This window comes from Heptranchias perlo, chromosome 10 (genome assembly GCF_035084215.1).
Source record: "Heptranchias perlo isolate sHepPer1 chromosome 10, sHepPer1.hap1, whole genome shotgun sequence".
Classification (NCBI taxonomy): Eukaryota; Metazoa; Chordata; class Chondrichthyes; order Hexanchiformes; family Hexanchidae; genus Heptranchias; species Heptranchias perlo.
The window spans coordinates 30,803,309-30,825,424 of NC_090334.1; the positions used below are offsets into that span (position 1 = coordinate 30,803,309).

At 38.6% G+C, this 22,116-nt stretch overlaps 1 protein-coding gene and 2 long non-coding RNA genes across 3 annotated transcripts in view; 2 read left to right on the plus strand and 1 right to left on the minus strand.

Annotated features, from left to right (window-relative positions):
- LOC137326124 (uncharacterized) overlaps positions 1–22,116 on the plus strand; it is a 705,949-nt gene that overhangs the window by 430,267 nt on the left and 253,566 nt on the right. The window lies entirely within an intron of this gene.
- Positions 12,733–15,377, minus strand: LOC137326122 (uncharacterized). The gene is made up of 3 exons (XR_010964112.1): positions 14,893–15,377; positions 14,584–14,754; positions 12,733–12,942 (listed from the first exon to the last, which is right to left on the minus strand). It is a non-coding gene; the product is annotated as an uncharacterized lncRNA (long non-coding RNA).
- Positions 16,071–17,456, plus strand: foxg1a (forkhead box G1a). The gene has a single exon (XM_067990995.1). The coding sequence runs from the start codon at positions 16,125–16,127 to the stop codon at positions 17,352–17,354; it is 1,230 nt and encodes a 409-aa protein (XP_067847096.1). The 5' UTR covers positions 16,071–16,124; the 3' UTR covers positions 17,355–17,456.

The following is a 22,116-nucleotide window of genomic DNA, read 5'->3' on the forward strand; positions in this document are numbered from 1 at the left end:
ATATGAAGTTATGAAATTATCCTGTTCTGCCAAATAGAAATCTTTAGGTTTTCTATTTGAGGTTGTGTATTAGTGTTCAATGGTATTCCTACCCCAAACCACTATCTTCACATTGCCTGATCAATCAGAAATTCAGGAACCAGGAAAGAAGTCAAAGGAAAAGACCTCCAGCTGATTAAATCCTCATTGGCACTATTTAAAGTTACCAAGTTAAGCCTTCAGAAATTCTCAAAGTCAAATGCACCTAAGCATTTCATTCCATGCATATGCAGAGCACCACTCCCTAGGCAGCTAATTTGTGATATTATGAGAGCAGGCAGGAGCACCTGACCTGTAGTAGTTACATATTAAATTTTTTAAGTTCTCAGGAAGCCCAATGAATTGCATGGGCACTTTTAAAATATGGCTTTGCAGCATGTTAGAGCTAAACTATGTTCAGTGCAAAGCCCAAGTGAAGTGAGATTACTCACATGGTTTCAGCGTGCTTGGAGTAAGATCAAGACCTGACTCTCAAGCTATACTGTTCCTGCTGTGTGGCACGTCAGCAACTGCTTTGAATTGACACAAAAATGTTACCACTAAAAGCCTCGGCCTTGGGTAATATTAATGTATGAACACTTAAATTTGTTAATTTGTTTAAAATAAATAAAGAACTTGCATTTATATACTGCCCTTCATGTATTCAGGACAGCCCAAAGTATATCACAGCTAATGAAGTAAAAACAGAAAATGCTGGAAACACTCAGCGGGTCAGGCAGCATCTGTGGGGAGAGAAATCAGTGGTTTCTCTCTCCACAGATGCTGCCTGGCCTGCTGAGTGTTGCCAGCATTTTCTGATTTTATTTCAGATTTCCAGCATCTGCAGTATTTTGCTTTTGTCACAGCTAATGAAGTTTATTTTGAAGTGTAATGTTATAACGTAAGGAAACCTAGTAGCCAAATTGCACACTGCAAGGTCCCATAAACAGCAATTAATGACCATATAATCTGTTTGAGTGATGTTGGTTGAGAGATAAATATTGGCCAGGACATCAGGAGAGCTCCCCTGCTGTTCTTCGAATAGCGCCATTGGATCTTTTTTACATCCATCTGAGAGGGCACACAGGGTGTTGGTTTAATGCCTCCTCCAAAAGATGGCACCTCCGACAGTGCAGCGCTCCCACAGTACCATACTGAAGTGTCAACCTAGATTATGTGCTCAAGTCTCTACAGTGGTACTCGAACCTCAACCTCCTGACTTAGAGGTGAGTGTGCAACCACTGAGCCATTATGTTTAAAATAAATAGTTAACAGCTCCATTAAAATACCAGGCAAAGGAATTTCATACAAACACTGTATGAATTCATAAATAAGTATAATTTCCAGCTGATGATAAAATATTCAGCCCATTAATCTTGCCTTTGCACAAATCATGCATAATTTTTCTATTATGATCTCTACCCAACCCACTTAATCTCCTCAGGAAAGGTTCTGCAAAATTTCTCCTTGCTTACTCCCCAAATAAAAATAAAGCAAAACTCCAGAATACCTATCAAATCCTCCATCCCCTATTGCCCTCTGTTGCCTTTTTAATGTGTGACAAGCTAAGTTCATAACTCTTAATGAAAGACATACAATTCAATTTTTGATTGCACCTAAACACTTGTAAATGTTGATTCTCAGAACACTGTTGGCTAAATTCTGACCAGTATCTTAACTATGTACAACCTTCTTAATTCTACTGCATCACACTACAGATGCCAATCTCAGAGTTGGACTGCTGGCTGCAGATTGTAAGAAATCGATGACAAAAGATCATCAGACATGCGTGCTTAGATGCATTCACGATGCTCTGCTCGCTTCGGCTAATTTTCAATGTTATGAGAACACAGGAGGAAGCATTATAGAATCATAGAATCATAGAAGTTTACAACATGGAAACAGGCCCTTCGGCCCAACATGTCCATGTCGCCCAGTTTATACCACTAAGCTAGTCCCAATTGCCTGCACTTGGCCCATATCCCTCTATACCCATCTTACCCATGTAACTGTCCAAATGCTTTTTAAAAGACAAAATTGTACCCGCCTCTACTACTGCCTTTGGCAGCTCGTTCCAGACACTCACCACCATTTGAGTGAAAAGATTGCCCCTCTGGACCCTTTTGTATCTCTCCCCTCTCACCTTAAATCTATGCCCCCTTGTTATAGACTCCTCTACCTTTGGGAAAAGATTTTGACTATCGACCTTATCTATGCCCCTCATTATTTTATAGACTTCTATAAGATCACCCCTAAACCTCCTACTCTCCAGGGAAAAAAGTCTCAGTCTATCCAACCTCTCCCTATAAGTCAAACCATCAAGTCCTGGTAGCATCCTAGTAAATCTTTTCTGCACTCTTTCTAGTTTAATAATATCCTTTCTATAATAGGATGACCAGAACTGTACACAGTATTCCAAGTGTGGCCTTACTAATGTCTTGTACAACTTCAACAAGACATCCCAACTCCTGTATTCAATGTTCTGACCAATAAAACCAAGTATGCTGAATGCCTTCTTCACCATCCTATCCACCTGTGATTCCACTTTCAAGGAGCTATGAACCTGTACTCCTAGACCTCTTTGTTCTATAACTCTCCCCAACGCCCTACCATTAACGGAGTAGGTCCTGGCCCGATTCGATCTACCAAAATGCATCGCCTCACATTTATCTAAATTAAACTCCATCTGCCATTCATCGGCCCACTGGCCCAATTTATCAAGATCCCGTTGCAATCCTAGATAACCTTCTTCACTGTCCACAATGCCACCAATCTTGATGTCATCTGCAAACTTACTAACCATGCCTCCTAAATTCTCATCCAAATCATTAATATAAATAACAAATAACAGCGGACCCAGCACCGATCCCTGAGGCACACCGCTGGTCACAGGCCTCCAGTTTGAAAAACAACCCTCTACAACCACCCTCTGTCTTCTGTCGTCAATCCAATTTTGTATCCAATTGGCTACCTCACCTTGGATCCCGTGAGATTTAACCTTATGTAACAACCTACCATGCGGTACCTTGTCATTACTTCTCTTATAACATTAAAAGTCAAAAGTAAGCTTTTTGATAAGGCTGCCATTATGCAACAGATACCTGCCAGAAACCAATATCTGTGAAGTGTAATACCCAGTACTGCTAGCTGCAACGCGCTGTATGTTGCACTCTTTCCAGCTATGAGAGTTCTGTGTGCCAGACCTGACTGGGAAAGCCGATAAGTTTGGACAAGTGTACAGAGTTCCATTCCTGGACAGATTATTTCCAATGTCACGAGGAAGCAGGCGTGCAAGGTCTATTTTCTCATCCTATTAAAACAAATCCATACTAAATTCAAAAGGTTTCCAAATGGTTCAATGGACTATCCGGGTACTTTTTAAAACTTTGCTTCACACCGGGCTGGAGTTGTACTGCGCACTTGCATTATTTAAAGTTGCACTGAGATCAACCACAAAACATCTTCATGCTTGGATGTGTGTGCAGACGTTCACTATCTCGGTGGCTCATTTTGGTATTACGAGTGCACAGGTGGGAGTATTGGCTTTCTGTTAACTTGAAAACCATTCAATACTAAGTTTCCAAACTTCGCAGCAAGTTCTAGGTCACATTTCAAATGCAGTTTTGCGTCAGCCTGGAGTTATACGGCAGCTGGTGCCAACTCAAATTGGTGGGAAGCTACCTCTTGGAGAGTCCTGACTCCTGACTCATAATCCAATGTTTGCACTGATGCATCAGAAACCACTTCTTACCAAATGGAAATGTGAAATGTAACTACATCTGTAACTGCAGTTAGATGTCACCGAGGTTCTCACCGCTAAAGGTAGACGTTGGATGTGAGCGGTGATGTGACCCAGAGGTTGCTTAAAGTGTCAAGACTCGATACTTTGTTGCTCTGACGGATCCAGTCAGGTCCGGCACCCTTACTTTGACAGTGCGACAGGTGTGTGCAGGCGGACAGACTGCGGGACTAAATACAAAAGTAAAAATTTAAAACAAAATGAAAAGAAATCATTGTGCACAGTATTAAAAATACAAGAAAATCATAGGAAGAAAACGAAAAAGCTAATAGTGTAGCTACATTGAAATTAAAACGAATAGAAAAAATATTAAGAAAGGAGTAAATGAATAGTGGGTAAATCGACAAGGGGTGGTCAGAAGATATGGTAAAATGTGCAATTTTTGAATTTCGTTTTGCATTAAAAATGAAACACGTAACCTTGTTATTCTGACCAAACTTTACCTCTAAAATCATGATACACCCATTCGCAGCATGTTTTGTTCATCGTGTTCGTTTTCTGTAACTTTGACTTTAAAAACTCTATGTCTGTAATCTCTCTGTGAGTCTGGCTGTCCACAGTGAGAAGTGTGCCCTTGCACAGTGCCCGCTGTAGTTATTTGCGGACCAGTTCGGCTCCAGAAGAGGCATTTCGAACATTGGGTTGTGCAAAGACACATTGTGCCACTTGGTGACGCTAAAGAGGCTCAGAGCAAAACATTCCCATATTTACAGAGATCACAAGATCTTCGGGGCCCCAAGTGTGCTTACGATTAACAGGGTTCCAAAATCCGCAAAATATGTCGGAAATAACAATGTGGTCCCCATTTGAAAATACGAACTTGTCTGATATTTGTACTGCATTGAATGCGCCTCTTTTTGTACTCTTGAAACTGATGTACAGAAAATGTGGGTCGCCGTTGTTTAATGTCACCCTCAACCTGCACGGCATCTGTACGCTCTGTCTCAGTCTTCCAGAGAAATGTTTCAAATTCCAAACTCGCAACTGCAAACCTCATTTTACATCACTGGTTGCGAGAGATGGCCTTTCGTACAAGCTAATGACGTGCGGCAAAGTCCCAACTTTTACACCAACCTGTCCTGCACTAACAGCTCTTATAATTTAACATTTTAAAGTCGGTAATTTCCCTACTTGATTGAAGTTTGTAAACTCCTTATGTTTAGTTATGAACCGACTATAATCTATTTTAAAATCTACATTTTGGAGACGTATTTTGAAATTTCCAGTCTTGATATAAATTGTGCAATGTACTTTGCAACCTCATAAAGTCCATTGCTCAGCAGTGAACTGTTTACGATGGAAATGTTGTCGGAATAAAACTCATCCCAGTAAAAAAAAGCGAATGGTATCATTTATCAGGTATCGGCACGCTTTGTTCGGGATATTTTTAGCACCCCTATTGATCGCAAAGACCGCAGTTATAGGGTGTACACTCGCGTGATGAATTATGTGAGTCGCCTTTGCAGAAAACAAGGGCCTGTTCTTGTAGAAATTTTTTAAACTTCATTGAAAAAAAGTCAAGCATATTATTAAACAGATGACGCTTTAATGTGTTTCCAATCCTACCGCGAACTGGACCTGCCAGGAAAATGTAAGTTGAATTATTTGTTCCCCTCCCCCTCCTGTTTATCATAGTAAACAGCAAAATGAAACACCAGCAGCTTCTGACCAGGGCTCCGAACCGTCCCCACTCCAACCATTGCCGCCTAACCGAGAGATGGACGAAAATCTTTCTGAACTGGATGGACAACCTTCCCCAAGAATAACTTGTAGACATTTACAAACAGGTCGAGTCGGTCAAAATACATAGCAGCATTTCTCATAAGTCTGTTAAGATAGCTAATAGACCAACTGGTAGTTATTAAAGACAAGTCTATGGTATTGCATCGCCAGTACTAACCCTAAGCGGATGCATTTTGTAAAAGATTCTGCAAAGGCCCGTTTTTAAATGTCGTTTAATCCAAATTGCCCAGAAGTAACAATATCAGACTAATATATTTCCCAGTTAGCAACAAAACTTTTTTTTATTAATCCAACAGAAGCCATACATTATTTTTTGTCAATAAAAAAGTGTGTTAATTTCAGAAGCATATTTTAGTGAGTCTGTAAAGGAGTCTCCAGTTCTTTAAACGACCATCGCTTACTACGGACGCAAATTGAGAACATATTTCCCCAGTGATCCGTTTATCACACACACAAAACAAACAAAAAAGTCCCAAACACTACAAACAAAAAAATCCCAAACACACGAATTTACCGCAGCAAGTGCGAATATTGCACGAGGCGGATCGAAGAGGAAATAATTTATTCTTTGAGTGAAAGATATATCATAATCCATTAGTGGCAAAGTTCAGGTGGATTGTGATGGTTTTACTGAACTGTAGAATAAATGCGGGGTTTTATTGTTGACAAGTGGATTCTGTTTATCGGACCGAGGAATGTAAACCCAGAAACTAGTCTTGCATTCCGCTCATGTATAATAGTTTTGTTTCCATTAGTAAGGCTGACTAGGAGGTCTCAAGTGAGTTATCATCAGCCTTGGGAGTGGAAATAAAATTCATAATACACCGACAAGCATAAAATAGACTATAGCACTTGTAGAATGTTTTCAACTGAAATTGAACGGGGTTTGTTTGTACTTTTATTAGTCAAAGAAAATCCACACTAACAGAAACATAATTTGTTTGTTTGGAACCATAGACGGAGGGAGGGGATTATCCGGAAAAAAAACATTAAAAAGATACCAAGGTAGTAATCTCATTAAGATAATGTTCCTCTTGCAGTTTATAACGTCGTCTGCATCCCAAAATAAAGCTAACGTTGAAGTTACTCCCATATTGCCAATAATTAAAAAAGACACAATGGAGTTTGCAGAGACAGTTTCATTTCGAATTTGGTTCCGGGACAAGATTCATGGCAGAATCAGTGACCAAGGATGATGCAATGACATCAACGCTGCAAGACTGACGATTGTGACACAATCACAACAAGATTATCCAGCGATAATTATCGGTGAACATTATACAATCAACCCATCAACCAGAATTCCCCCCCCCCCCACTCAAACCTCCAACTCTTTGCACACCTTGAGGTCTAAAATGGAATTGGCTGTAGACCCAAACAAAGCATATTTGGACACTAAAAGTTATCGGTTCCATGGCTCAACAATAGATCCTGAAAAACAAAAAGGCTTTTAAAAGTGTTTGTTTCGTTGCAACATTGTAAATTCTAGATGTGCGTTAACATTAACGAATTGCCTGTTACAGACCCAAATATGAATTTCATAGTTGTCCATGGAGTTAGTAAAAGGTTTATTCTATGGCGCTGAATTGCGGGCCTTTCGTTTTATTGTTCTCCCCTCCTGGAGTTCATTCCTCATACTGTAGTGCAGTTCCACGGGTACCAGGAGCTCTCGTGTACTCCCCAAACAATCATAGTTCGCGTTACGAACCTAACGTGTTGGCAAGCTATTCGAAATGGGTCACTCGCCCCCAGTTTTTGGCATAGTTTCCGTTTATGTCGCTGTTCATGTCGTTCACATTGCAAAGTGCAGCAAATATACCTGGGGAAACGATCGAAGCACCCGTATGTCTGTAACAGTTTCATTAACATTCAATCTTTATTAAATAAATGCACCAGTAATGTAGATAAAGTGTCGACTGTTAACTAACCAAAGGCATCAGCCGTGCGAACAAAATCGAGTGTGAAATGATGGAGAAAGACCCATTTATCACGGTAAATATATCGTCCGATAAGTTTAATGCCCGGAATGAGGGAGCAGAATATTGGAAAGCACTGCCCCGCCTGCCCGCCTGACCCCAAGCTATAGCTACTCCACTTTCGAAGAAAGTGGTCAATATGCACTAGTGATTTACTCGTTAGTGAGTAACGTGTACTCCACATTAATGGGATCAAAATGATATTCATGGTTATCCATGAATTCATCCCCTTCAGCAAGAGTTTTGTTTCAGCGATTTGCTGGTATCCTTAGTTTGATTACAGGTTGAAATTAAAATAAAAAAGGAACCAACTTGTTCTTCGACGATTTGTATTTCCACATATGTGATATCTCAACCCCCCTGGAAATGTTTATTTTCCATTATTTACCAATCAGTGCTAAGTTTTTCTGGGTTATTGAAGGCGAAAGGAGCTGTATTGGCATATTCTGTGATTTCCTGCTGATTTTGGAAACGATTTATTTTCCGTGGGCTTTAATGAACAATTTTCATGCTGTGGTTGCTAAGAAATGAACTGGCTCATCACAAATTTCAATACGACTGTTTAAATATTTTTGTTTTATATGCACCGTCTACTTTTGCAAACTGTAAATATTTATGAAACATCAAAGCTAATGTTATTACATATTAGCGGTATTTTGTGTTTATTTCATGTACAATATATTAGACTTGAGACGCCAACCAGTAGAAACTCCAACTTGCAGTAGATAAATGTGAGGTCTTCCACTAGGTGGCGTGCCTGCATTGCTTGGGAGCCGGTCGATTATATTTGGAGATTTATCGGATACTATTGAACCTGACTTTACAACTGACTCAGTTGTTTTTCTTAAATACTCTTTGTTTCCATCTGTGAGGCTTGGTGCATTCTGCTAAAAGCGAACGTTGTTTTGCTCGATGTGTACGATCCTATATAACGTTTGTAACGATTTCAATCAACGCTACAAATCGTCAACAAGTAATAGTTTAGTTATTTTATTATTATCTCATTTAGTTACTCTGATTTAACCCTCTATTTGACGTTTAGAGTAGCTATTATGACGTTGTTATTTTCCAGTTGCACGGTGGCAAATAATCAATAATGAGATTTCGTTATTTATTTAGGCACACGCCGACTTCCTGTAAATTGTTACAATGTAAATTTGTGCTGGTCTTTTTTTTGCATTTCGAATAATTGCAGGTTATTTGCAGCTATATTCCATAGAGTCCTAATATTTCCTCCTATATGACTTCACTGAAGATGCTTGGAACGCCTGGTTCGTGGATAACGGGAAACAAAAGTGTATACCCAATTCGAAATAATAAAGGATATGAATATTGTTCTGCTTGAATTGTTGTAAATGATGCATACATGTCTATTGTATAATTCGTGGCATTGCAAGCAGGGGAAGGACTGTTTTAGCGAAAGTCTGGAGCGGCAGTGATGTGGTGGTAGTTTCAGTGCTTTGTTTATGTTGTGTACCATGAGCACAGACTGCAACAGGAGCATGTCGAGACAAGCAGCTCATTTGGAATATGTGCTGAGGGAGAACTGCTATAGGTAGATGTAGCACAAAGCGCTGTCACCGCCAGTCTGACATTCGCTGTGCTGCAGATGGAACTCGATTTTAATATTTATAATTATTCATATTGGCCTTGTGCAAATTACATCAACACGTACGAATCAGCAAATGAGAATAATTATCAAAATCACCTATAAATAAAATACCAAAGTAACATAGAGCCAACATTACCGCATGAAGAAACTTACACAAAATATTAATTATTTCTTAAACTGTAGTTTAAAAAGGAGGCTTCCATTTCCGGGACGGTAACTCACGTTACAACGCTAAACACCGAATATGGGAATTGAAGTGTTTTATTCAGACAATCTTTATTTTCCAATTCCTGACCGGTACTACTGAGTACTCATAAACAACAAGGAAACAAAAAGCTGCTACGAAGAGACACGGAGAGCCGCGGGAGACTAAAACTGCAAGCTTGTCATCACAATTAATTTTTACATTTTATGGGCCAAGATATTGAAGTCAAAACCACATATAAAATTAAAGATTTTCTCCTTTTAAAAGATTGATTTTCACAACAACTGCTATTACGAACAGTGGCATCAATTAAGTTTCACCAGAATCTGCGAAAGTAGGAACGGTTCAGTCAATACAGTTGAAATAGTATTGTTTACATAGGGATAGGTGTTGTATCGATTTTTGTGCGTAGTTTCTTTGTGCGGTCCTAGTGCAATTTAAAATACATGTAACACTGTGCTAGACAAGATGCTAAACAAGTAATATTTAATATAGATTGAAAAATATTTTGAACGATATCAGAATGAAATAACAGCGGGTTACACATTTTCTATTAAAGCTTTCTGCTTTGGTCCTAATTTCCGCGGAAGCACGTTTAGTTAGAGGCGATGATTTGCAGCTTGCTGCTCAAAAGATCGCATTGTTTTATTAAAAACAATTAAGGTATAACCAAAAATAAACGTAATTATACATTTTTGTACGTTATGTCGAGTGTTTTATAAATAGATTTTTTTCTCATTTTAAGCGCATTTGCCTTATGGTGTCACAAACGTCAAAGATTTTTTTTACCTGTTTAAATCCGAGGCGTCACACAATTCGCGATGAAAGTCAATATTTGAAATAATTTTGTTAACGCACCGCTCCCAAAAAATAAACACCCAGCTCAGATTGTCAGTCTGTGTAGTTTATAGTTTCGTCTATGACAGAATACCGAAATTGCATTATCGCATATATGCAAGAAATTGTTACTATTTTATTCCCGTTAGAGAATGCAAATTGGAATAAAATAAAGGATGCAGGGAATTGACAAACAATTTTTGTTATAATTAGGTTATTTATTTATTTGAACACTTCCCAACATAAATTGTTCTAATTTAAATAAAAATACTCCCCCCACCGAAGAAAAACAGATGAATAAACATTAGAAGGAAGAAACTGAAGGAATCATCGCTGATGTTTTACATCGAACTCGTTTAAACAATGCATGACACATGCGGCACATTTATCGAAATAATTTAACTATGAGCCCCACATCGCTTGCTCGAACAAGCGAGTCAATAATTCTATTAATTATAGTTAATCGTCGTTTGTGACCGATTCCTCAGAAAAGCATGTGATTTTGCAGCCACTGGAGTAAATGTTTAAAATATTTAAGACAAGAATGTGGAACAGACAAACTGCCATTCCAACCATCCAGCTCGCCCTGTCATTAAATGAGTACATGTTAAGGACGGAACTAGGCAATCAGTAAGTCCAAGTAATAAATGAAGTAATAATACAATACAATAGAAAAGTAGGAAAGAACTGTAGGTAAGCATTGATTTGAATCTTCAAAATTTCTAATTGAAATAATAATGATTGTGTTATAAATCATAGTATTGCGTATGTATTTCCTACAGTTTCGCAACATTCATAACTCTCGATTATTCAGAATGTTTGGCAACAATGTGATCTTTTTAAAATGTATTTTTCCTAACAGTTGTGTTTGGCTGCATATTTTAAGTTCACTTCAACCTTAAATCAAAAGCAATAACAACAATAAATCATTCTGATATTTGATCCTTTCGGGTGATTGTTCTTTAAAAAACGAAAGTTCTTCGCTAATTAGAAAATTATTCACCAACATTATTTATTTGCTGAGTCGGACCATATATTTATGTTTCACTCCGCCAGATTCAGCAGGTTGCAAATAAGTTTCTCTTTTTCAGCATTAGCTTGTATCTACCCTGGGTTAATGCTTTTTTCAGTGCCAAGACTTTCTTCAGTGCAAATGCGTGATATATACTGACTACCTAGATCCGACTCAGATTTACTCAACACCCACACAGTAAATTATTCAGTCTATTGAGACGCTTTTACAAGGATTTGGAGATGTAAGCTCAATACACCAAGTAAATTCAGTGGTTCACAGCGATTTTTCGTCACGGCCTAAATGTGGTGTTGCATGCGTTTTCGATCTCGCTTACATTCGCACCTCAGGACAGTAATGTCTTTTTAAAGAGTGTTCTTTAGGGCTAGCAAAAAGAAAGACGTAGGTTTTATGGATAAAAATGTTGTCATGCAAACTATGGTTTAGGTCATTTGCTGCATATCGACTATAGATTATAAATCAAAACCAACTCAACCCAGTCCTATGTTTCCTTTGATGGTGCTTAAATATTGTTTCCATTTTTATTTTTATTTTCAAATAAATTTATTGATACGAGATTGCGATAGTTATAACTACTGTTTACGTGACATTTTTGTTTGCATTGGAGCAAATTCGGAATAAGCGGCGCTCTTCTAGCTTTGCGTCTGTGTGTATGTTTTTTCCTGCAGTTTTCAAGAGAATTTCCCAGTGACACAATGTTATGATGGAAAGATGCTGCAAATGACAGCGCCGGTAAACGTTCATCTTAATCATCGGGCTCTTAATTTAGTTTGGTGCTGGTTTTTGTGCTGAGCAGCCGCTGACAACCTACAGGGAGTTAATGAGTGACGAGGCAGGGCTGCTGCACCAAGTAACACTTTCCTGGTGCGAAGACCACTAACTGGGAAGTTTAGTTCACTACTGTTCTCGCAAACCTAATAATATAACCTGTAACAAAAACCACTTAAAGAACATGCAGCACGCTAAATACAGAAACTTTCAATCACCAATTATTAGCGCCTGCCGTCAGTTAAGTGTGTTACTTAGTTACTCGGATAAGAATTTAATCGCCGATTCCCTTCAAACGTCTGTCAACCTGCAGTTTAGATCACTTACAGATAAGGAAAATGCAAAAATGAATTTGCTCGGTGCCCAATCACACAAGTATATTTTTGTTTAAGTTCAGGACAAATGTGACTTTTGTGAAATGAGCACCCCTGACAACACTTTAGGTAACGCTCGCAAACAATATCATAAATCAGAGATGTCATGTTATCAAATTATTCCTAATCATCAATTCTATTACGTAGCGATACGTTACTCGGATAATGTATACTTCACCTTTTGTTATAATTACAGGAGCGTCGGCTCTGAGTCTGTATTTCTGTTCTTATATTTTTGTTGAAACGTGCAAGCCCAATAAACCTAATAAATAACACATAGGGATCTTAGTAGAACGGTAGGGTCGATTCTCCAGCTTTATTTGACCACATTTATAAATCCGTTATATTATACTAAAGTACATGCAACAAAAATGCAGCATTTTCAATGTGCAATATCCAAATTACCATATCGTAGTTTTAAAAATCCAAACTGATACGAGAGCTAGGTATGTCAAATAACGCATTATTATTATATTATATTCGTTCCTGGATTCCCCATGACAGTGGGGAAAATGTAATACCCTGGAGTCCACTTCTATGCAAGGATTTCTTTTCATTGAAGGTCAAAGGTAAAATTCTGCAGAAGACACACAAATAATATTAATTTAAAAGAAACTGCATTTCCTAAACTCAAAATTTCATACATGAATCTTATCATCGCCGTCAAAAATAAATATTTTTATAAACATACACAGATTTTTTTAAAACGTTGTGTTAAATATTCCCTTCTTAGTTGATTGTAAAAGGAAGAAAGGCCCTTGGCCCCAGACTGATTCCAATACACTTACTAATAGCTCTCGCTATTTTTGCCTTTCTCCTTTTTTGCTTTTTGGTTCACATTATGGCCTTTTGTTTCACATTATGACCCATTGTTAATTATTGTTCTTATTACTATTCTTGTTTAAAGTTTATGTTGCCTGCCTTTGTCATTTCTTGCAGCAATTTTCATTCTGGCATCTTGACCTATTGTGAGGGATGAAATGTTTCTATTAAAATGTATATTTAGTGGTCTGTTTAAATTCTAATTATTGTATCAAATTTTTTTTAAAGTTCACTTTAGACAAGCTTACGGTTCATTGAATCATTAACATCCAATTTCAAATGTTTAACATCTGTATCAGACTGTTAGGTTACCAGAGTCAATATGAAACCTATCTTCTTTCGGGCCAACCTTTAAAACTTAAATTATGTTAAACAAACAGAATTAAAATATTGTAATGCATCAGAACTAACATGGGCTGCTTCTTTCTTTCAGTGTTCCAAAATCAGTGTGGAATACACATTTGTAAACGATTCGAAATTGTTATACAAAAATGCTGATTTAAGTACTGCTAAATCACAGCAACAACAGAGGTTCAATGCAAACAACAGCTGTGTCTATTTTTTTTTAAAAACAATTCAATGACGACTTGCGCATATGAGCATGCAATCAGCTAATCTCGCTTTTTTTCTTCGTGTTAATCAACACTTTCCTTCCTGCATATCAGAGTACAAGTACTATAGTTACTCCACATCAGTAAATGTTTATGTAACCTGTCCTTTCCCAGGAATCCGGTTACGCTAAATCATTTCATGCTAGGCTGAGTAAGAAAACGAGCAGGTCAGACTAGACTTTAAATATATACGGAGAAAATAAGCGAACGGTTCACAATTTGCTTTCTTTAAATACGTGCGCGCACCCACACATACACAGCATATGAAACAACTTACGACCTTGCAGAGATTTTACTGGTGACCTTTTGGCCTCAGATATTCCACTGTTTTAAAATGGAGAACTCCCTTAGCTGACTTATATAATACAGTATTACCACATCAAAAGGGTTCAAATATGTAATTTCTCTGATGTCTTTGTTATACCTTATAGGTTAGCTCAGCGGCTGAAAAATGTAACAAAGTCCCTTTTTAAAGGCCTAGCTTTTAAAAAGCTTAAAAATATATCTTACTAATCAATTCCACGCACCACCTCGTTTACCATCCCACCCCAAAAGCCCCAGGTACATCCTTTTTGCATTATTACGCTCGCTATTTCTCTGAACCGTCGTTTAAAGCTATTTTGCAGGTATTCATTTAAAATACTTAGTACTTTGTGGGAAGGCCAATACGGGCGGTATCTGTGTGAAAGAGCCTGTGACATTCAGAAGCAGAGAGAGTACATGTTTGTATTTTATTCCTGGTATATAGTTAGGTTAAAACAAGAGCTGCATTTTATTTAACGCACGTTTTACCCTTAAAATTTCATCCGAATACACTGGCCGGCTGGTTCAGCATTTCAGGGCACTTAGTGTTGGGACGGTCTTCGATTTGATGGATCCAGCCGCTTGTGCAGTTCCAGTTTAACGCGGCGTCCTGGCTTCACTTGTCGAGACCCTGTCGAAGGAAATACCCCAACCTCGAATAAACCAGGAAAGCACAGGAGAAAGATCAACACTTTGTAAAGACACTGCACCAGCAAAGCTCGCATCAGACGATAAGTACAGCGGGAAATATTTGCGCAATTATACGCTTCTTTCGTTATTTTTATAAATACCTTAATCAAATAATAGTTCATCTTTGAGGGAATGGAACAAAGGATTATGTAAAGAAGTCAGGATGTACCACACGTTTAATGACTCGTTTATCAGCCCAGCAACACTGATCTATAACTTAACACTGGGATCTATCAGCGCCCCGGCCACTCAAACGCTCATTAGTGGTCAGAAGTACACGGTCTGATCGATAAACCCGGTATTTTATTGTGTTGGGACCTTATATATATATAAAAAAATCAGATTCTATCTATAAATTATTGACCGCATGCCCCATCCGCCATCATGGTTCCAAGATGACTGACAGGAAAAGATTCAGAGGAAATCCCACACACACTGAATGGAATCGACACATGTGAGCGGACAGTCGAGGCGGTGTCGGTGTGAAGCCACCTTTGGGTTTGGAAGGGATGAGAAGTCCTGTGATGGGAGCGGCGGGTCCGACCATTGCCCGCTCGCCGGCTTTAACCGTCCTCCCGCTCGAGGAAGGGCGACAGCACAACTTAAAGCGCAAGTACACCAACTCCAAGTTATTCCCATTCCATCACATTAAAAACACATTAAAACCGGGGAATATCATCTGAACATTGGAAACTGATGAAAAGAGGTGGTGGGGTTGAAACCCCTAATTCCGAACCAGCTTTAAGGTTTATTTTGGGGGGGGGGGGAACTGCGCCCTCGGAGATATAAAGTAGTACCGCGCCTCTTCCTCTCCCTCCTCTTAATTTTAATTCCCTTCCTTGAAACCATAAACAAACTTTCAACAATAACATAAAATATTGACGTACCGAATGCTATTATCCGGGCGGAGTGGTGAATGTAACGCGGTTTTTTTGTGTGTGTGTGTGTGGTGTGGTGTGGTGTGTGGGAGTGGAAACGAGTGTGGGCCCGGACGCTGAGTGACGCGGCCCTCCTCCCTCTGACGACGGACGAAAAAAAAAACCGCTTCGCCCTCCTCCCGCCCTTTCCCTGTGTCGCTCCGCGGAGGCGCTGATTGGCTGCGGGCGGGCCCGAGGCGGAGGCCCGAGCGCGGCTGCGATTGGCCGCCGAGTGAAAAGGTTACAGCGAATGTTTGGAGCGGAGCGCCGAGTGTCCGAAATTAATTGCAGCAAGCTGGCTCCGCTCGACGTGTTTTTAAGAACATGAAGTAGTGGCTCTTTTTTTTTTTACTACATGAGTTGCCAGCGTTTGCGATTGCGGTCCAACTGTGCTGCTGCAATTTTACCTGTGTGTGATGTTGGACATGGGAGATAAGAAAGAAGTGAAAATGATTCAGAAATCATCGTTCAGCATAAACAGCCTGGTGCCCGAAGCGGTTCAAAGTGACAACCATCACCGATCTGCCCCCGAAGAGGAGGACAAAAACATTTTGCCAACGGTGGAGTCCAAGTCTGAAAATATTCTCAACAAAACTGACAGTAGCTCGGCGGAGCCGCCCTGCGCGGAAGACAAGGATAAGCAGGAAGAGAAGAAGGCCGACGGTAAAGAAGGGGACGGTGGAAAGGAAGCGGAAAAGAAAAATGGCAAATATGAAAAGCCTCCGTTTAGTTATAATGCCCTGATCATGATGGCAATCCGGCAGAGTCCAGAAAAACGACTGACACTGAATGGCATCTATGAGTTTATCATGAAGAACTTCCCTTATTACAGAGAGAACAAACAAGGCTGGCAAAACTCTATTAGACACAATTTGAGTCTGAACAAATGTTTCGTAAAAGTTCCGAGGCACTATGATGATCCTGGGAAGGGAAACTACTGGATGTTGGATCCATCTAGTGACGACGTCTTTATAGGTGGCACCACGGGGAAACTTCGCAGGAGATCCACAACATCAAGAGCAAAGTTAGCTTTCAAGCGGGGAGCGCGCCTCACCTCAACTGGACTGACATTTATGGATAGGGCAGGTTCCTTATATTGGCCTGTGTCTCCATTCCTGTCCCTCCATCATCCCCGAGCCAGCAGTACCTTAAGTTATAATGGAACCACCTCAGCTTACCCTAGCCACCCGATGTCCTACAGCTCGGTGTTAACTCAGAACTCTCTGGCGAACAACCACGCATTTCCAACATCAAATGGGTTAAGTGTAGATAGACTTGTTAACGGAGAGATTCCTTATGCCACCCACCACCTAACGGCTGCAGCCGCCCTGGCTGCCTCGGTGCCGTGTGGTTTGTCAGTTCCGTGCTCAGGCACATACTCGTTAAATCCCTGCTCGGTAAATCTTCTGGCAGGACAGACAAGTTACTTTTTCCCTCATGTTCCTCACCCTTCAATGACTTCTCAAAGCAGCACTTCAATGACGGCTAGGACAGCGTCCTCCACGTCTCCACAGGCGCCTTCAACTCTCCCCTGTGAGTCTCTAAGACCTTCTTTGCCAAGTTTCGCCACAGGACTTTCTGGAGGACTTTCTGATTACTTCACACATCAAAACCAGGGGTCCTCTTCAAACCCTCTAATACACTAACAAATCCCTTCGAAAAGACTGTAAGTTAACGTTTTACACACATTTGCGTTGTAAATAATTCTCAAAATAAGAAGCCCAGGTATTTTTATTCAAGTCCCCATTTTTTGTCTGCATTTTGTCAAATCCCGTAGGGTTGTTTGTTTATTCAATTTCAGCAATGTGCAATTTGAGGCGGTTTAGATAGGAAAACACTAGTTAAATTAACGTAGACTGTGTATTTACAAATGACTGCATTCCAACTAAGTTTAAATTAGGCAGGTCTGTTTCAATTGTTCCACCAGATTTCCATGTTTGCAGTATTATAAGTTATCATGGCTTTGTTGGTGGCTGCTGATTTCAATATTAGCGGAAACATTTTTCACTAAAATAATCAAAATTTAACGCTTGATTTGTATTTCATAACCTCACTTAAAACATACCTAACCTTTCGGTCATTTTTCCCATTTGGTTACAAAATGGTTCATGTTTACTTTTAGACCAAAGACGGGGCTAGAAATGCACTCCTTGTTTAAAAGAACAAGTACTTTGAAAATAATTCCTATTTTCCAGTTTACAACACTGCCTGCAAAGAATCAGAAGGGGACAAAATTGTTGATTGCCTTTAGTTTGTGTTGTGCATAATTCGATGTATGTGGTCACTAACAGGTCCCTTTTCATTTCTTTATGTAAATGTAGTGAAATGTGTAAACCTATTGTACTTAAAAGATAAATTTTGCGGACGTGTAACCTGTGTTGCTTAAATGCCTCATAAATTCCTTGAGTGATTGTTAATGTCGTCTCTAAATTTCATGATTGTGATATTGTGATCATATGCCCGTGTTGTCACTTAAAATGTTTACTATACAGAAGGCACCGAAATAAAAAAAATAGGTTACATTCAGAAACGTTGACATCTTGTCCTTTTCTTTATCACGACTAAATGCAATAGTTATCTGCAGTAGTATTTTAAATGATGGCTTTCATGCCGCGTGCATTCCTGCACCCCGTCTAAAAGAGACGAGAGTCTGGCAGAGCGGTAGGGAATGAATGTCCAACATTTTCTAGGCCTAAATTATCCTATTATAGTCAACCATGTTTAACCTGAATCATTGGTACAGTGTTTGAGTTAGGTTCCAATTTAATTACCATTTTTCATAATTTTTACCGGAGAAAATTATTGCTACAGTTCTTAATAGTTATATATTCACGCAATGTATCTTTGGAACTTTTCATAATTCGACGTATGCCAAATTATATACTTTAAAATAAATAAGAATAGGTTGGCATTCAAGGTTTAATGTGGTTTCTAAAAGAATTTCCTATCAAAATTTACTTCGCTATTGTGCTATTCTTTAACCATTTGTCCATTGTGTGTCATTTATTTATATTGTAAAGCACACATGACACGCTGAGCTGCATATTTTCTATTTAAAAAAAACAATAATGTGGTATATTTTTGATCTGAACGCTAAATCTGGTTTCACTGAGAGTGTAGGCCTGTCCTTTTACAAAGACGCTGAAGAGTTCATGCATTTTTGAAACAATCCACAGTTTTCGAAAGCTATATTAACAATCCAAAGCGTCCCATAATACCGAATATAAAGTATAAAAGTAATTTTTAAAAAACTCCACCTAGAAACTTAGTTGAAAGTTTGCAAATTAATATTTTATTGGCACAATTATTCCAATGACGGTGAGTGTTATTACAAAATGCCAAATTATTTTCAAAATTACATTGTAGCCCAAGGCGAATGAAACCGATTGCAAGTTATAACTGAAAAATGCCAAGTGCCGCGTGTACTTTGGGCTTTTAAAACATTCACAAACAGAACATTGTTATTTGGGTTAAATGGAACTCACCGAATCTGTATTATGAATTATACCCTGCATAAATTAATGCCATGTACATTTGTTATTTCATTTCAGATTAAATTAATTTACGCAACAGTTCTGAAACTATTAGTTTTCCTATTGGTATTGCAACTTATAATCTAAACTATTAAAGATCCTTGTGATAATACAGAGCATCTCGACACGGAAGATACCATATTGTGAGAAAACTTATGCTAACAAATGTCCTGCAAATCCGATCTGCCTGTAGGCCTGCACGGGGTGTTTTCCTCATTTGTTCTCCTTGTATTGTATTAAATATGCCCACGAGTAATGCAATAAGGCCAGTGCCTCTCACAATAGGCCCGAAGGAAAATGAATCTCTGCTCTAGATGTTATCGCTCCAGTGTTAAGCGGGGTTATATGAAAGAAGGAAGTGTGTCTCGTGAATTAAAGACAAGTAAATTTATATGGAAAGAGAAAAGAGAGTTTGCGAGGAGCAATTGAAAGGATCTATTAATAATAGTTTTTTTTAAAAATTGCTAAAGAAACGTGAAGGTTAATTTACATAGTAGCAAGACGCAGTGACGTTGGCTGCTATCCGTGCCGCTGACTACTCGATACGTGTTACGGAGAAAATATATCCCGTTTTCTCTTCCCCAAATCAGCGTACCGGAACTAGAAAATAAAGTTAATCTATCTAATGATAATATGCTGTGTACAACCTATTACAAAATACATCATAAAATACATAGCTTCTTTATTAAGTGCTGATTATTTTACCACAGCACAGTTTAAAGCCACTCGTGCTCTTCAGATCTGTGGTCCGATTAGATAATTAACCTCAATATAACTTCAAAAAGAACATTATAAATTTGGTTAAAAGTTGGAAAGTTTTTCATAAAGTATAACTGTGCCGTTTTACGGAAAGAAAATCGGAACATTCTTCTGTCTTACGTCAGTGAAACTTCAGAAGCTGGACGTGGAGCTCCGAGATGCAGTTTCTTGCATTTGGTAAGTTCACAGTATATCCATTATTTAACTGTTAGAATTCGGCGTTGGTTTGCTAAGATTGTTTGAAACGTATATATTTTTGTCTATTGCGTTGCACAGTCTGTAACTCATTGTTTTACTTGAAATGTGATTTAATTAGACATTTTGACCAAGGTATTATAAGTATAAGCATCATAACGCTCTAATTACCGTGTACAGTGAACAGAAAATCGTAGCTTTAAAGATTATGTCATTTCATGTTATCTCCATATTAAAAATTGCGTGGCTACCATCCAAATTCCCACAAAGTATCTCTAATAAGGTTGTTTAGAATACACACCAAAATACGTCTATAATTACTTACAGCCGATTAGAAATTCTCACGTTTTTACTAATTCAGTATAAATCTGACTTCTGTTCAATAGAAGGGCGGGTGATCCAAACAAATGGAAACCGTACATTTAATATCGCAATTGTGTTACTATTCTATTGTCAAGTCGCTTTGTATGTCGACGGATTGGGAGGGGGAACTGGATCGCGACAGTATTTCTGTTTACCAAAATGCTCAGCTGTGATTGAGCGGAAATCCAACATGAAAACACAACAAAACCTCCAATTACCCTTACACTAAAGCATATTAAATCCACTGGAAGCAAAGTTTAGGAATTACAGTAGATGTTAAAAGTGAGGCAAGCTGATGCTTTACGGCGCCCAGTTAGTCATAAGCTTTAAAATCAAATATTCCCCAATGATCAGAATAACACCTCTCTTAACTAATAGATTCAAAATACAATCATTTTTTTCTATGCTGAAATAATTCAGTATTTCGAATGTAATGGGTTATTTTCCAAGTTTGCTAAATACCTAGAAAATATGTTAAAATAACTGGATTGTTCTAAAAAAATCAAAAAGCGAGAATATATTTTGTACATTGTTACTATTGCTGCATTGTATCTCGAAGTGGAGGTATATCAAGTATGAAGCCGGGATTCTCACATAAGTCAAATGTAGATCAGAATTTAGTATTGCACGTATTTCTGCGAGGGACACCTTCACTTCAAAAAGAAAACAAAATATGAATACGTGACCACTTTTATTTGTTTCGGATATGTAAGTTTCCATTAGTGTACAGAATCTATGGGGAATGCGGCAATACTTCTCCGTGGTATGTCTTTCAACGTGAGGCGATTCTTGTGACAATACTTCAAGCTATATAGAACGCAATTATATCATTTCAGATAATTCTAATTTGAATCTGATTAATCGCAAAATACAATCGCTACCGTCGCGAAAATAACCTGCTTTTTGCCAGCTTCGTGTTGTTTTTGAAAGTGTTGATGTTTATTTATATTACAAGTAATATCTTCTCCCTCGACTGATTTCTGCTTAATTGATTTCCTACCTCCAAAAACCTATGTTAAAGAAAAACTAGACAGATTTGACTACTTGGAAAGGATTTTATTTGTTTGTTTATTTATTTAACAAGATATAGAAAGAATTGGTTCCGATGACTCAGGATCGAAGTTTCGGCTCGACCCGTTTGGGTCAAACGTGGTGTTTGCTGGGTTAGGCAGAGGTGAAGGTGAAGATCATTAGCGGTTTTAGGGATGTGTGAATGGTGCCCAGAGGGCGGAGTTCTTGCGCACTGTAAACTTTACTGGCCAAGCCTCACTACAATTGCCTCGAAACAGATGGCAGCGACATAGAAACCGGACCAAGAGTTTAGCCTCAATCCATACTAGGTAGGTACCCAGTAAAAATACACTGGAATACCTGAAATAAAACAACATACTAATAAAAGGAACCAACACTTATGGTCTAACCCGCAATAACTAAAATGTTAAGCAAATAACTTCTGATTAAAAGCAATATATCAGCGCACTCACTTTATTGTTTCTATAACATAGTTTGATATTTTAAAACAAAATGCGATCCGTTTTAATTAGTTGATCACTTATTA

Bases quoted from the DNA above. Each gene is read 5' to 3' on its own strand.
- foxg1a (XM_067990995.1), top strand. From the start codon at position 16,125: ATGTTGGACATGGGAGATAAGAAAGAAGTGAAAATGATTCAGAAATCA.